The 16,201-nt window shown below is 38.9% G+C and overlaps 1 protein-coding gene across 1 annotated transcript in view; it reads right to left on the bottom strand.

Annotated features, from left to right (window-relative positions):
• Positions 1 to 16,201, bottom strand: part of SLC35F1 (solute carrier family 35 member F1) — a 221,020-nt gene that overhangs the window by 44,436 nt on the left and 160,383 nt on the right. The window contains exon 3 of the mRNA XM_041423795.1: positions 554 to 681. Within this exon, the coding sequence (XP_041279729.1) occupies positions 554 to 681 (128 nt within the window). The remainder of the gene's footprint in view (positions 1 to 553; positions 682 to 16,201) is intronic.

Raw genomic sequence — 16,201 nt, 5'->3', positions numbered from 1 at the left:
AGAATGTGAATGATTTGACTGGTAATAAATTAAACTGATTTGCTCGAGTTGTGACTGTTTTGCTTGTGATGGTAACTAGTGAGTAATCTGTCCCTGTCATTACCTTGACCCACAAAACTTCCCTTATATTCCATCTCCCCTGGTTCAGCCCACCCTAGACCTTTATAAACTCAGATCTAATTAAGAAATTCTTAAAGAAGTGTGCTTGAATTTTCTCCAAGTACAATACAAAGTGAGAAAAGTATTTCAGCCAGTTTGAAATTATTTCCTCAAAGGATTAAATTATGTAGGTAATGGCAAAAATGTGATTATGAATGGTTTAGCACAGAGTAATAAAATGAAAGTGAGAATGTTTTTGTACAGTTTGGAAAATACTGATCAATAAAAATAGTCCAATATGACAAAAATGTTCCTTACAAGTCAGCATTAAAAAGTACACAGAAGTCAGAGGCAGCAATTAGCTATTAGTTCACTGAAGCCAATGGATACTACACCACTGACCCCACTGGACCTATTATCTTGCCTCAAAATAGGAAATCCTTTGAGTCCTTACCTGTACACTGGTAAGAGTCGTGTATTGATAAGCTTTGACTACCAGGTAGTTGGCTTCTATATCTATTATCCCCAGGATCATGTACTTCCACCATCTCCTCTTCAAAATTGCCAGCAAGTTTTCTTCTCCTGTGGAAGTAAACAAGAACAACTATGTAAGAGTTAGGTTTACATGCCCCAAATACCTGTTTGTCCAGAAAAATTATTTAGATCTCTTGCATTTACACTAAGCAGTTGAAAGCCACCATATACAAAGAGGCACTGCAAGGCAGTGAAAACTAACACGCTTTATTTGCCTAGCAGATATTAAAAGAGCCAGCTTGGCAAAGTAATATATATACATATATGTGCACATATAAAGTGCTAAATAATAGAGCAATTATACTTTTTATACTTTACATTTATACTTTCCATACACACTGATAAAATGTTGTATGTTGCACATATGGTGAAATGGGTTTTTGCCAGGGTGAGAGATTATCAATATTTTTAAATATGATGGAATATTAGAGCAGGAAAGTAACAGCATCACATTGGGGCACATGACAGATCCTGTTCCAAGGATGATTATTCTGATCCTAGAGGTTCAAAGTATCAGACTTGTTTTGAGAAAGGCTGCACTGAGACGTATTTGGGTGGCAGTTGCTCTGCTCCCAGAATCTTTCTTCTAAAGCAGGCAGGTTTGCTGCCTTCTGTGGGAACCCTGTCAATCCCCCAATATTTAATCTTCACCACTTGAAAACTGGAACTGCAATACAGCCTGCAGATCAAGCCCACAACTTTCAAAAGGTCAAAGCATTCCTCATGGTAGACTGGGGATTATTGTTCTCCATTCAAAAGCAAACAGCTCATTAATGAGGGTGGGCAAACCTGTGACTTATTTGCATTACAGTAAGTTCCACACATGATGAGACTTCACTGTGAAAGGGGCAAGCTGTGACTGAACACTGTATGACTGGAGGACTTTCAGAGTCTGTAGCCTAAAAAGGAATCTAAGTAGGGTTTACTTGTACTGCCAGAGTACTAAAAATTATATTTGAACTGACTTGAAACTTTTAAAGCAAGCCCCACTATTCTGAGATTTTTTCATATTGCTGTAGCTTTTCAAGTGCCCATGATCATCAAAATGGGTGATGGAAAACACAAAAGAAAAGGATCATAATTGTCCATTGCCACCAAAACTTGCTCAGGCTTCCCAATTCTCCTTCATCATTTTCCTCCATCAAGTGTGTTCACTCTCTGGTTCAAATGGACATGGTGATATCTGGGCTGCTATACCATGGCAGAAACAGCAGGCTCTCTATAGCACAGGTGTCTCAGATCTTGTAAGACTCAACTACAGTAAAACAGATAACTACTTCAAAAGTTAATTCAAAAATCATAGCTGTTAAAACTTGGCCCTGATGAGTGACTTGAATGGGTGTTTACCTGAAGGAAGCATCTGAATCATTTCATGTTTGTTCATTAACAGGTGTTCACACAAATACTCTTTCGGTGGGATATTATTAGGCAACAGCCTAATTATTTGTTACAGCAATAATGACACTGAGTGCAAAACTGAAAATGCTAGAAGTTTTCTTTCCCTTTCCTTCCCCTCCTTCCTTGCTTCCCTCCTTTCTCCTCCTTCCCTCTCTTTCTTTCAGCAAGCAGCAGAAAAATAGCGAAACAAGGTGGTGAGTAGAGTAATACTTAAGACAATGGATAATGTGTAAATACATTTGATCATACCACACTTCCCTGTTACACTTACTAAATCCTATCCTTCAGACATAATTATGACTACATTTATGTACTTTTGTGATGACTTGAGCATGTAGTATTATTTCCAATATTTAAAAAATATATTTAGGAAGAGGTTTTTAAAGGGAATTTGAGATTAGGTGTCCTAATTTATACTGAAATCAGTGTAAACCAAGTCCTTTACAGATATTGTAAAGTCCTTTAAGATATTTTAAGATAAATCCTTTAGAGGTATTGACACTGTAACTCAAGTTTTTATGCAGCCCAGTTGTTTTCCAGTTGAAGCATCAACTGTTTTCCAGTTGATGCCTTTAAAGCATCAACTGGAAAACAACAATGCAATGGAAAGATGTGTTAACGTTGCAGAGTGATTTTTCATTTTAATTGTAAAGATGAAGCCAAAAAAATCCAAGACATCAAACTGCAGTCTCTATTCCAACAGTGGAAATTGCACCTGAATCCCTTTTTGTTACTGTAGGACCTTGATGGTACCTACCAAAGCAGAGAGAAGCAGCAGGCTCAAGGACTGCACTGGCAGTAGGTTGCCTGAGCCAGGACTGTGGACACAAGTGAAGACCTCTTGGTGCCTTTGGTTTGCCAGTGCTTTCTTCAATTTCCAGCCACAGATGACCGTATTGCTCAGATGTGGCCAACTAAGTCAGCTTTAAAAGAAATGTAAGGCTATGACTTCTGGCTAATGGGTAAAGTTACAGTTTCCAGGGATGGGAATTAACTCTTCTACAATTTAAACTGGCACACACAGTTCTCTCTTTTTGCTTTCTTGATTCTTTCTTTTCTCTTGATGAAAATAAGAAAAATACTTGCTACATGGTAACTTATCTTTGATTTAGATCTCTGAGATATTCCAAACTGGAAAAAAGCAGTTTCTGCTGAGAATGTTGGGAAGAGCAAAAAGCTCAGGAGTCACTTCCAAAGTGGGAGATCTTTTGGGGAGATAGGCAGTAGGACGATGATCATCTGCAGTGACTGTCAGTCCAATGCTATGGACAGATCAAGGCAGAGGCAGTGGAGTCCTGGTTTTGACAGGTGGCTGAAATGAAATCACCATACTCAAATGTCCCAGTCTAGCAAAAAACACCTGATAAAAGGCAACAGTGGAAGATAATCTGGAGAAGGTGTGGGGCTGCCAGCAGTACAGGACCTCTGAACATCAATCACAGATTGAAAATTCAGTGAATTCAGAAAAACAAAGAAAATGGAAATTGGAGTTAAGGAGACAAGTGGGAAGCCTTGACTTGTGAAGACTAAAGGGAGAAACAGAGAGAATCAAGAGCTTTATTCTAAGACTCACATCCTGAATAGAAATAAACATTGCCTTTGTGTAAAAGCAATTATGGGAACACAACCATCACACATTATTAAAAACAAAGCAAAAAGAGATAATCTGAGTTTTTTCAAAGTATATGTCCCTTGATGACAACTCAAAGCAAACTAATTAGTCATGTCTTTTGAGTTGTCAGCATAGTAGACCAGAAGGACCAAATGTAGATGTCTACACCGGAACCAGCTGGTAAAGCATTTTAAAGGGTTTTTTTCAACTTTTTTTAAAACATGATTTGATTAGAATAAGATACAGTAGGAAGAGAGATTATTTCAGATCATGTCTTTTTGTTATTACTGCAATACATCTGTGACTAGGAGTTTCAGCCAGTCATATAAACAAATATTGAACCATAAAGTGTGCAGGTTAGCTTAAGGGCAACATTTCCCGTGAGACAAAGCACATATTGATGCCAGTGAACATGCATTTATGTAAGTGCACACAGCATTGCTGTCTTTAGACACTGCCTTCTTTTGATGGAGGTCCTCCTTCAAAAAACAACCCTCAACTTCTTTCAGCACTTAAGCTTCTGAAAATGTAAGTCTTCATATTCAGTCTAATCCAAATGTCATGTAGATTTAAAAGTAAGTTGCCTGTTAAGAATATTTCAAGATTCAGAAGTCTAGCATAGTCTTATTGCAAAGAAATAAAAACCTTCTCTTCTTGCTCTTTCTAGAGTGATATTTTAAGTTTTAATTTTTTTACTAATCTTGCAGTGAGACACACTTAACAGCTATATACACAAAGGAGGTTTCAGTGTGTGGAGAAAAGTTACAGCTTTGCATCTGCTGGCTTGAATAAAAAATCAACAAATAAGCTGCTTTGTAGAAGAGATGGTTTTACATCTTGTAATAAGGATTTACCCCTGGGGGGGCTACAAAATTAAAAATAAATTAGCGAGAAAATTGAAAGAGGCTTTAGCTGTGCAGTGTCTACCAAATATACAAATATACATGTACAAAACCCTTTTTACATTCACCCACAGAGCCACAGAGGTACAATAAAAAAACTCAACAACCATTAAGACAGCAAATTCCCAATTATTTGTGTATGGGCTTGGGACACAGGTAGAATAACAGCACTGCTAGACCAGAAAATCAGCATATTGCTTCTCTTTCATCCACTGCAGTCTCTCTCTTTTACTTTAGATGACAACTTGCTTTTTAGATCAAGGTCATCAAAGGAGCTGTGCTCTCCTCCTTCCTTACAGAGTTTAGCAGAAAGATCTAAATGAGTGCAGGAGACTTGCAAGGGGGAAGGCTGTCAGGCACTCTGGTCCTCCCCTGCCTCTCACAAGAGTGCCAGAGTCAAGAAGGTAAAGAAGCAAAAGTCTCACAAAGGATGAAGCTTACACCAGGATTTACTTATTACCTCACTGTTTGAAAAAGAATCTCGATTACAAATCAAAATTACTTGAAATTTCTTTTTCATTTTTGCCCATTATAGCCGGTCTTGCAGACACAGAGCTTCACCAGTATGAACGTTGTTTCTCTACAGAGTTTGTAGACATCCAGCCCTGCCCAGGACAGGGGGAAGGAGGCCGTCAAATGAGATTACACTGTGTAGGGGTAATGCAGATTATTTTAGAAAGCCAAAAGGCTCCCATGCCTGAACAATAAAACTTTGCTTGTCTTCTGCTTGGTCAAGTAGTAGAGACTTGGTCAAGGTTGAGGAGACTGAAGTCCTGCTGTAGCAGATTTTCATCTCAGCACAAAAGCTCAAAATAACTTTTTTTTTTTCTTTTTTGTTGCTCCTCTTCTGTGTGAGTTTACATCTCCTGACCCAAAAAGTTTTATTATTTCCTCATATTCACTTGTATTACTGATGACTACTTTATGGAACGCTGATGCCTAAAGACAAAACACCGACAAATTATTTACACAACAGAAAATGCACTCTTACAGGAATACTTCACTAGTCTGGCTTCCCAAAGCACCTGAAAATACTCTGTTCCTCTCACAGATGACTGCTTGCAGGCTGCACTGCTGTTGTCCTGTACCACATTTTCAGCAAGCCTTTGGGAGACTAGATGGCATCATTTCCCTTTGCCTCCTCAGAACATCTGATCTTATCCAACCTGTTCTCATTCACAGCTCCCTCCTGCTTCCTCTCTCACAGTGGGAAAACTGCGTTGGTGTAACAGCCTGAGCTGCTGCTGCAACTGGCTCTCACATGTTCCTGCTCCTTGCCCTGTGCCAGCTGGTGCTTGTGGGGCTGCACAGTGAGCCAGGGCAAAGACCTGCCTAAAACCAAAGATTTGGGATTTTCAGATTAATTTTCAGGCTCTGTCCTGAGCAGTCTGTGACCAAATCCATATTACTCTTGTGGGATGTGAGCACCAAGTAAGCAGATCCAGGCAAGGGACAAGTTTCGCCTTCTCTGATACAGGGCAGGCTTAGCCTATTAACATGACACAACACAGCATTCCCTTTACTAAATTAAAAGCCCATCTGAAGTGTTTTGACTTATTGCCATTTAGAGGTTTTGCAGAACAGTCTGTTTTGACTGTGGATGTAGATCATAACAGTAGAAGTCTGATCTAGGAATTTGAACATGCATTTTCATAAAACATGAAAGGATCAATTTTTGGTGCCTTGGTTTTGATCCAGCCTAAGCTCTGTTGTTAGATCTTATAATCTTCAATTGTCTTATTTCTTGAGATTACTGGTCATTACTTTAAGGGGTAAATTCCAGTTTAAGGTACACAAATAAAGTAGCTGATCATGCCTCAGTTTCTCTCCTCTTGCCTTCCCACTAAACTACATACGGTTTTCCCTTCGGTGGCAGACACAATGCTTGGTGACACTACCACAGGTTACTACAAAGAACACTCCATGTCCAGAACCATGTAAGACCTGAAGAAAGCTTGGAACAGTACACTGTTTCAAAAAAAATACAAAAAACCTGCTAAACTCCCAGCCTTTTAATGTGTCAAGATAAAACCCACTGTGCTATTTCTAATACACAATTTTTTAATTCAAGTTGGTTTATCCCCTAGCCTAAACTTAGGTAAGCACTTTCCCTGACATGGCAGAATGCATCTCACTCTGTAATGCAGAGGGACACAGGCACACTGAGAAGCTGAAGTCTTCCCCCAAACCTAAGAGCTGATCATATCTTTCTGAATGAAATCTTCACTATTGATTTCTGATCTACAATACTCCCAGTGTTAAGTTACCTCTGAGCTAATGCTGCAGTCTGTCAGCTTTTGGCTCACTTTCACACAGAACTACTTCAAAACAGGCTGCTGGACAGATGATCATCGTAGATCCCTTCCAACTGTAATACTTTTTCCTTTCTCCTTTCCTTTCCTTTCTCCTACTCCTACTCCTTTACACTCTAAGCTCTGAAGTCAGGCCCTTTTTCATTGCTTATCCTATTTATCTACTATGAAACTACTTACAGCAATACAGTGGTTTTCAGAAGAAAAAAAACCCTCATTTTCAAACTCACTAGGGCGTAAGTCAAATGTTCAAATGAAAGAAATCTGTATATATAGCTCTGTATATCATTTATAAATGTGTAATTTGCATGAATAATTTATCCTTCTGGATAAACTTGGGCATCTTAATCATATTCACAAGATTAATTAAAGTCAAGTAATCATAAAAGAAATAATATTCATTGTTTAAGGCAGAGGAGTCAGTTAGAATGCATGACTTTTTTTCCCCACCTTTCATAGACTCATTACAAAATGTTGGTCCAGCCACCTACCCACTCTGCGACATTTTTTCCCAGAAGACAGATATGAATAATGAATTACCTACTTGTTATTCATGATTCCAACAAATTTCATTTCCCAAAGCATGAGATTTGACTGAGATAGTAAAAAAAAAAAAAAAAAAAAGACCCAATGCAAATTTTCATTACTATTAACCATTCATACATCAAGAAGACTCAACTGAAATTGAATATATGAATATATGTAGCCTTTCTTTAAAAGACAGTAAGATAAGAATAAGGAAGTCAAGGAGTGTGTATCTTTCTCCATTCTCCATCAGTAATGTCTGAACACAATGATGCAATTTAAATCTAATCTGACAGAGAATGTAAAGATATTACTTCCTACAGATTTTATAGTTAACTGAGCAGAAGAAAGAAAACCAAACATTGCCACCACTGTGTACAGGCTTGGAGGTACTCACACTACTTACTAGGCACCAAAGTTAGGACTCTGCATCTTCTTACACACCAGCTACAAATCCCTAAGAGATCAGGGAATGCCTATTCTGGGGGATCACCAAATTGCTACCTTGTAGCAGGCACTGGCATGAAATATGAGCAAGGACAGTATCCAGGATATGGCACACATGAAGGAGAAGCAGGCTATGAAACCTAGAGATATCTACCAAAAAAGAAACCTCTCTGCTGATGACTAGCAAGAGGCCAGTACTATTAAGAGGATTACTATTAATAAGGCTATTGGTGAACATTGAAAAAGGGATTGTTGTTTCTTGTGGTACATACACACTCCAACCCTGAAAATTTTTAGTTTTGCAACAAATTAACTGACATTTAGAGGAGCATTTTCAAGTAGAATAGGATGGGAAGATGATTATAAAGAAGCAATGCTGGCAGAATTAGAACTTCATCTGGAGTCAATAATTTTAACCAAAAATATGTAAAATCCTAACAGCCATCACTATTTGATGTCATTACCCAGGGCTAAGGGGAGAACTGAAGAGTTCAGAATACATTATGACTGCTTGGCTCTAGACATATATGGCTTTACAGATGCACCATGATCAATAGAGGTATTCCAGCATTCTTCTGTGTTAGAAGTCTGCAAACAGACATTCTCCTTTTGGAGTATTTATTTGTGGTACAGCATCTAGGAGAATTATCCCCCTTCTGGAACTTTCCTGATACCACTGTTGGTGAACTGGAATAAAGTTTGCTAAACTTCCAAATTACATATTAAATATTATCCCTGGAGGAATGTAGAGGCTTTGGGCACTTGTCATCACCATGGTTCCAAACCCCTCACTTTAGAACAACCACAGCTTATACAAGAAGTGCCACTAATTACACATGAAGCAGAAAATGCAGGAGATGCCACTAGCTAAAGCAGTTGTGAGGCCAGTCCAGGTCTCCAAGGTGACCAGCAGTAGAGGCCCAAGGGAAGCACGCAAGACACACCAATCCATTGTGGCTCCTTCATTGTTGGCCACAGCATGAGCACGTTCTATGCACGGCAGTAATTCCAAAAGGCTTATTCAAAATGAGTAAACCCAGTTAAGCAGAGAAAATGCAGGCATGAGCATAAGAAATATGTGAAACACAATGGCTTCGTACAACAGTGAGAGCCGGTGCATTTATTTGCCTATGCCATGATACTTCCAGGAGTCATACACACCAGAAATTTCAATGTTCCATCTGTAATGATCAAAACTACTAAAAACCCCCATTGTTTATATCCCTTGCAGCATGACTAGTGAAGTATTATACCAAAAACATAAAACACCACTGAACCATGCTAATTAATTGGCATAAGCATCACATTGCCACCATGACAACCAGACATCTACAATAAATTCTGCTGAAGAAACTTGCTATTCTTTATCACAAAATCCTGAATGAGCTCTCAGAATGACCATTAAGATCAGACATGAAGCCAGATATATTTTTAGATGACATGTTGATTGGAGCAGGTGAAATTTTGTTGCATACCTGTTATGTACCTAAATCAACAGAGTCTTGATGTAACCCTTGAAGATTTAGCTATATTAGTATCAGATAAACAAATCAGAATTATACATCCATATGTCTAAATAAAGGAGAAAGAGATGTGGGAGGCAACAGGAACCATGGAGAGCAGCCCTCCATCCTGCACTTCTTGCCTGCCGAGCTGGCAGAACCAGACTAGAAAAACTTTACAGTGGGGTCAGGACTGTAACGTTTCTCACAAGTAAAATAGAAATTTTCCACAATTCAAACTCTATAAAATTACAACTTAGTAGGTTTATGAAGTTGAAAGCTAAGAGGTGCATAATCTCTAAGACGTGCATAATCAGAGTAGTCAACTTTTGTGTATTTTTTGTCATCTTTCACAAGCACGGTGGTCATGACCAGCATGTAAGTACAATCATACCCAGAAGGTATGAAGAAGGTGGTGAAGGTGGTGAAAGTTGATGCAATACCATTCAGGCATTGTTTTGCTCTAGGTAGAATATTAAATGCTAATTGAATGGCCAATGTGTACCAGTTTACCTTCAGTAAATCGGTTAAAGCAGGTTTGTATCGGGGATCAAAACTCACCTGGTCCTAGTCTTGCATAAAATAATGGCTGGAATACAAATATCCAAAACCCAAATCTACAGACAAAAGAAGTGTTGTGTCCCTGCTTAGTGCAGTCTTGAAGTTTGAAAAATACAGAATGTAATCACTGTAGCTGTGCTACTGAAACAATGAAGAGTTTGAGAGTGAGACTGATAAGATAATGCACTAGCAATCTGGAGGTCTGCAGTCCTCTATAGTCTGACAAAAGAGTACCTGCAGTGTGATGTGTAAACTGAGAGATATTTCATCAGTGCCATTATAAGTGAACTATGCATCTGATAGTGCTACTGATGACTGGAGATTGTGCTCATGCTTAAGGTATCAAAACAGTAATTAACTGAAGATAACATGCATTATCTTTCTGTGGAAGAAAGTGATAGCAAATAAAAGTATGATGGAGAAATCCAGGATCTCATAAAATACATACCATAAAGTTGTGTAGTTTGGATCCAGGTATCATACAGTAGGAGAGCTAATGCCACTATGCTGCTGCTTAATCAGCGAAAGACTAGTATTACATCTGGCAATTGTTATCCTACTGCAATAAGAGAAACTCCACTAATTCATCCAGAAACTGAGCTGTGTATCTTGGAAAAGCCAAGCATGGTTTTAGGAAGAGTTGGTACTAGGGGCAGAACCTGGAGCCAGCATATAAGCTGGTACCTCCCAGAATGGTGGTTAGGTGCCCACTGGGGCTCCGATCCCAGGAAAACTAGCAGTTCTGGGAGGGCAAAAAGAGATCAGTGTGGGAGGCAGCTACTGGAAGATGCAGCCAATACCCCCATTTTGGTATTCAGAATAAGTGCAAGTAGATCACCATGGTATTAAGAACACTCTGAAATAATCAGCTCTTGGTGTCTGTCATCCCTGGAAATCGCAGTCACTTTCTGCACACTCTTCTGTAATGTGTGTTACTGAATCATGCAGTGCTCAGCAGGGTGCACTGAAAATTAAACATCTCCCACTCCTCCTCACCAAGAATTCAAGAAAACACTGCTGAGAAGTATAGAAACTTGACACAGCAGCTGTGAGGAGTGATTGCGCCTCTCTTGATTCCAGCTGATTGCCACAAAGATCAAAAAAATCTCCAGTAATAAAAAAGCAGTGATACAATGAAGAAATGTATAAAAAACTGTTTCCTTTACCTGAATCCTGATTTATAAGCAAATTGCTGAATGTCTCACTGGCATTTATCCTGTCTTGCCCATGTTTTACAGTGTAGCCATTCCACACTAATGAAAAGTAACACCTAACTAGAAATATGTCCAATTCATTTATAGGAGAGGAAATATTTATGTGCCAGGAAGATATTCTGGCTGATAAGAGCAACATGAAATTCTATAATGTGAAACTCAGGGTTAGAATAAAAGGAACTTGCAGCCTGTGCAATTAATATCCAAGCAGAAATTCATCAACTGATGAGGTAGCCAGCCATTAATGTGTGAATTATGGCCAGGTATCACAAGTAAGGGATGCCCCCTTACACTTCCAGCTGGTTACTTACACACCAACAGAACATTTGATCTTGTCATCTATCATTTTATTCAGGAGCACATCTTGCACAGAAAGCATGCATATCTGACTCAGACACATATCCTTTGACACCAATCCAGTTGTGCAAGAGTCATGATTTTTCTTCCTGTCTCCATTCCACAGCTGGAGCCCAGTGGCAGTTCCATTACACAACAACTGTTCAGCACATGGAAGAGGGGAGTCAATGCACCTTCCTCGCATGAGCTGCTAATAAAAGTAACACAGCATTAGCTGAAGGCTGGGAAGCACAGACAGAGCATTAGCTTAGTTGGTTACAGCTGGGTGCCAATAATTCCAGGGTTCTGGCTTTGATCCCTGTATGGACCATTCGTTTAAGAGCTGGACTCAATAATCCTTCCAGCTTGGAATAGTCTGTGATTCTGTGTCTGACTTTTTATATTCTATATATGACAGTGATGCATCCAATACTGAGAAATGCATAAGCAAAATGATTCAAGAGAAGGAAACCATTCCAGATGCAGCGGTCACCTTAGCAATCCCATTTCTCAGAAAACCCATCAACACAGGCAGAAGGAAGGTACATCACACAAGATCAGGCAGCCAGAAAGGTTGCACAGGCTGTCTGACCCTCTCAGAGAAAAGATGTGTCAGTGTGGAAGACTCAAACTTCATAATAAAAGCCATAACAGGTAAGTATGAAATCTCGTTTGTCAGTAACATAAAGCATCTTCTGTGAGAAAAGTAGAATAATACCCTTTCAGGAAATGCAGTTAATAAAATAATTCCCATAAAACACTGGGTGGCACCTAGCATCAAGAAAATCTTCTTGTAAAAACAATGGATGGATTTTTTTTTATGGAAGAATATTTAAAGCTGAGAGTTCTGTAACCCATCAAACAAGAGTGAAGGTGCCATTAAACATCCCATAACTATTACCATTCCTTGATACTGAAGTATGCATTCACAATTTTTTTAAAATCATGGCCCTTATTTTCTGCAGCCTTGTGCCCAGGGAGTGCAATATGGGTGAGGATGAGTTACACCTGCTTTGTTCAGTGTGGCAATGGCTCCACAAAGTGCACAACAGCAGGGTTGGGGTTTTCTGTGATGTGGCAGCAGCAATGCGTGTCCCCAGTTCACATCTTCTACACTGAAATGTAGAAGCCTTCCTGTGTGAAGGCTCAGTCCTTTCAGCCAACTTTACCACTGACAGTAAGACAAGCCATATACAGGAAATGTGAGCAGAGGTTTCAGGTGAAATTTGTGCAGGGCAGCCCAGGTGAATTAGATAATTACGTAATTTTTCACACATTTGTGTATTTCTAGTTGCAAACACCAGGCTGAGCTTGTATGAAACTCTGAAGAAGCAACTAATGTTTGAAGGCATAAAATTCAATATGCCAGCCAGATGGCAAAGGAAGAGGGAGAAAATGAAGGTAGCATGTGGACATAACTGTGCTTGGACATATGACTTAATTTGTATGTTAAAATACCTTCACAATGTATGTTAAAACTATACATTCAGTACCTGCATAGTAAGTTGCCTATCTACTTTGCTAGAACTGATATTAGGCTTATGGAAGTAGAAATATCTCCAAAGATCCACCACAATTTATAGGCTTGTCATGAGATCTCTACCCATCTATCAGCAAGTACTGTTGCCGACTGTAACAACAAGTGCACCAGCAGGAGTTCAAAAAGCCCTTCTTTTTATTTTGTTTTCCTGCTCTCCATTTCTCTCTCTCTCCCTCTTAAGATTTTCATGGGAAACACAGTCAGCCTTTCCATGGTCTGACAGAATGCATCAATTTATTATCCTGCTCTTTACCGTCTTCCAAGCATGTACAGTAACACTAACATATTCTCAATAATTTTGTTCTGGCTTTTGCATAGAAGATCTTTGCTATTCCTAAGTGAGCTAGAAGACAATTCCAGTGGGATGATTTAGGTTGTTTATGGGGTTAATAACAATTTGGTTTTGTTTTAGGCATATAAATTAAAATTTGTTTTCTAAATAGGGAAAAGTAACAAGCCATTTTTAGTGCAAAAAACAGAAATCATCATCTTGTGTTGTGACAGCAAAAGACTACAGAACCCTCCTGACAACCTCTCTATTTTTTGGTCTCTTTTTATGCCTTGCTCTATTTATTGTTGCTGAAGAGGAATGCATAAAATCTGGCCATAAAAAATACAACATTTCTCCTTTAGGAGAAAGAATGGGCTAATATAGTTCATCCTGTATGATACATATATCATCCTTACAATTGCATCCAACACAGATAACATCCAGGAAAAATAGCTTTAAATAAACAAAGAAACAAACAAAATCCTTCGATATGTAGGTCCAGGAAGCATATGCTTTAGCATATGTGTAGTCAAGATATTGAACTACATAGGCTCATTTACTGCCAAATTCTGAGTTTCTTAAATGCACAAGATCCATAATAACTATTCAGGTCTGCCATGATCTGTCTCATGCATCTCCCCTAAAAAATTCCTTCCTCTAAAAAATTCCTGCTTCAAAAGAAAAGACTGCATTTATAACTGCTTTCTTGTTCACATAATTTGCAAATAGGAAAGGCTAAAAAAAAATCTTCCTGGGATTCAGACTTCTGCATCAATTTCACCAGTAAAAAAACCAATAAAATTTGCTTAGACAAAATGAACATATTTTTATGAAAATTGATTACAATCGCCAGTTACAAGAATGTGTAAACATTTTTGCATTAGAATTCTGATTTATTTGTTTTACAAGTTTGAGGTTTCATTTTGACTTTTAGTTGATTGATTTTGTATGGTTTTATTTTATTTACATAGTTTTTAATAATTTCAGAGAAGGTCAGGAGAAGCAATGTGGAGACTCATGTCCACATGTGATGGACCCGTGAGTCCAATGTGATGGACTCATGGTCTGATATTTGTAACATAAAACCTGTCAATAGAATAGTTCAAATACTTAAGCATTTTTATAATATTGTTTTAATAAATCATATAATAAATAGAGACTCTTTGATTTCAAAAAAGGGTAAGATGTATCAAAATAAAATAAATAATATTGCAACTAATCACTAGTCAGAATATATACAGAATATATCCTGAGATCTGGCTTCATGTTCTCAGCTCTTGCTTCAAACCTTCTACCTTCCAGCATACAGTACTCTGTCAGAGAAGAGGGCTAAGGCAGATGGATGGCTTCACCCAGGCAGGAAGGATGTAATTCATGCACTATTCCTTATCATCTTATAGATATTTGTATCTATATTTACCTATCGCAAGTGCAGTGTTAGGTAGAGAATTTAGACTAAATGTTGGAATGGAGTCTCTTTTGAAGGAGAGTTTGATACCAACAAGCCTTTAATAGCTCTTGCAATCAGCATTTTGTGAGCTGGGAATACATGCAGACGCTTCCAAATGTTGGTTTGATCTGTGGTCTGAAAAATTCCAGCATTCAAATGCAAAATACTCCCCAAAATAATTACAGTCTCTTCTTCTTTTTCCAGTTCACCTTGTATATTACTCCCCCATTTGTACCTTTTTTCCCTACACGCCCACTGCAGCTTTACCTTTGGTTTTTGAAACTCTTTTGCTATATTCAAATATGAGTGTATCCCACATTCACACGCCTACCCTTGTGGTTAGCCTGCAGCAACTGAGGCTTACACCTTCCACCACACCATTTGATTGCTTGGTAAGTGGCATCAGCCTTGGGCCTGCTATTTCACCCTCTGTGTCAGGAGCTGGCACATGCCTTCATGGTCATGCTCACCAACTCAGCAGTTTTACCTGCCCCAAACAGAAAAGAGCTGTGCCCAGCTTCTACAAGAGAGCAGCAAATCCCCTCTTTGACAGTTTAATTGACAAGCATCTAGGACCCTTTCCAACAATTATATAAAGTTTTCCAGCCAGCAGAAGTTATGTGGGCATGTCTCTGAGCAAGATGATCTAGCTGAAGATGTCTCTGATCATTGCAGGGGGGTTGAACTAGATGGACAGGTCCCTTCCAGCCTGGACTGTTTGATGGTTCTGTGATTCCAAATGACTCGGCTGTTCACAATATCCTCAGCACCTGGAGCATCACAAATGCTCTGGCTACCTTTTGCCACCCCCACCTTCCTCACCAATGCTGCTGCTCTCAAAAGCCAGAGAAAGCTACTAAGCCTCAGCAATCAACACATCATAAAAATTAGGATTTTGGTATGTAATCTTAAAAGCTGTTTTACTGATACATGAGTTTACATTCACCTCATTGCAAAATACCAGGAGGTGCTTAAAGAGCAAGACACAGGACCAGACAATATCCCTTCCATCACAAGCCCTTGTCTGTAGCAAAGAAAACATATGCTGAGAAAAAATCTGCAAGACCAAGGAGCTGCAATTGGGACTGGTCTTGGGAAGCATCAAGGGCGAAGGAAAGTTCCTGCACAACTACAGGACTACTGAAATGCTAATCTGGCATGCCTTCAGTATTTTTATTCTTTACATTTCTATTCCAGTTAAAGATAGTGGGTTTTCCTTTTCCCTTAATCACTGCTTCATACTGTAGCAAGAAAATCTGGAAACCTGGGGTTTCATGCATAAACTTACTTTAGACAGGAGTGAAAAGAAGTGAAGGGTACTGCCTGTGATCTGAAAGGTGAGTGGGGTGGTAATTATACAGAGAGAACTGAAGAACCACACATTAAACACCACAGTGCATTAGTACCACTACCTTCAGCTGAACCACACTATAATTTCATCACATGAGATGAATGCAAGCTTTCCCATCCAGCTATTCCTGTTTTGCAATCCTGTTTT

Source organism: Onychostruthus taczanowskii, unplaced genomic scaffold (genome assembly GCF_017590055.1).
Source record: "Onychostruthus taczanowskii isolate IOZ18803 unplaced genomic scaffold, ASM1759005v1 scaffold8, whole genome shotgun sequence".
NCBI classification, from domain to species: Eukaryota; Metazoa; Chordata; class Aves; order Passeriformes; family Passeridae; genus Onychostruthus; species Onychostruthus taczanowskii.
Note: the sequence above shows the minus strand (reverse complement) of the source record. Positions and strands in the feature narration are given on the sequence as shown.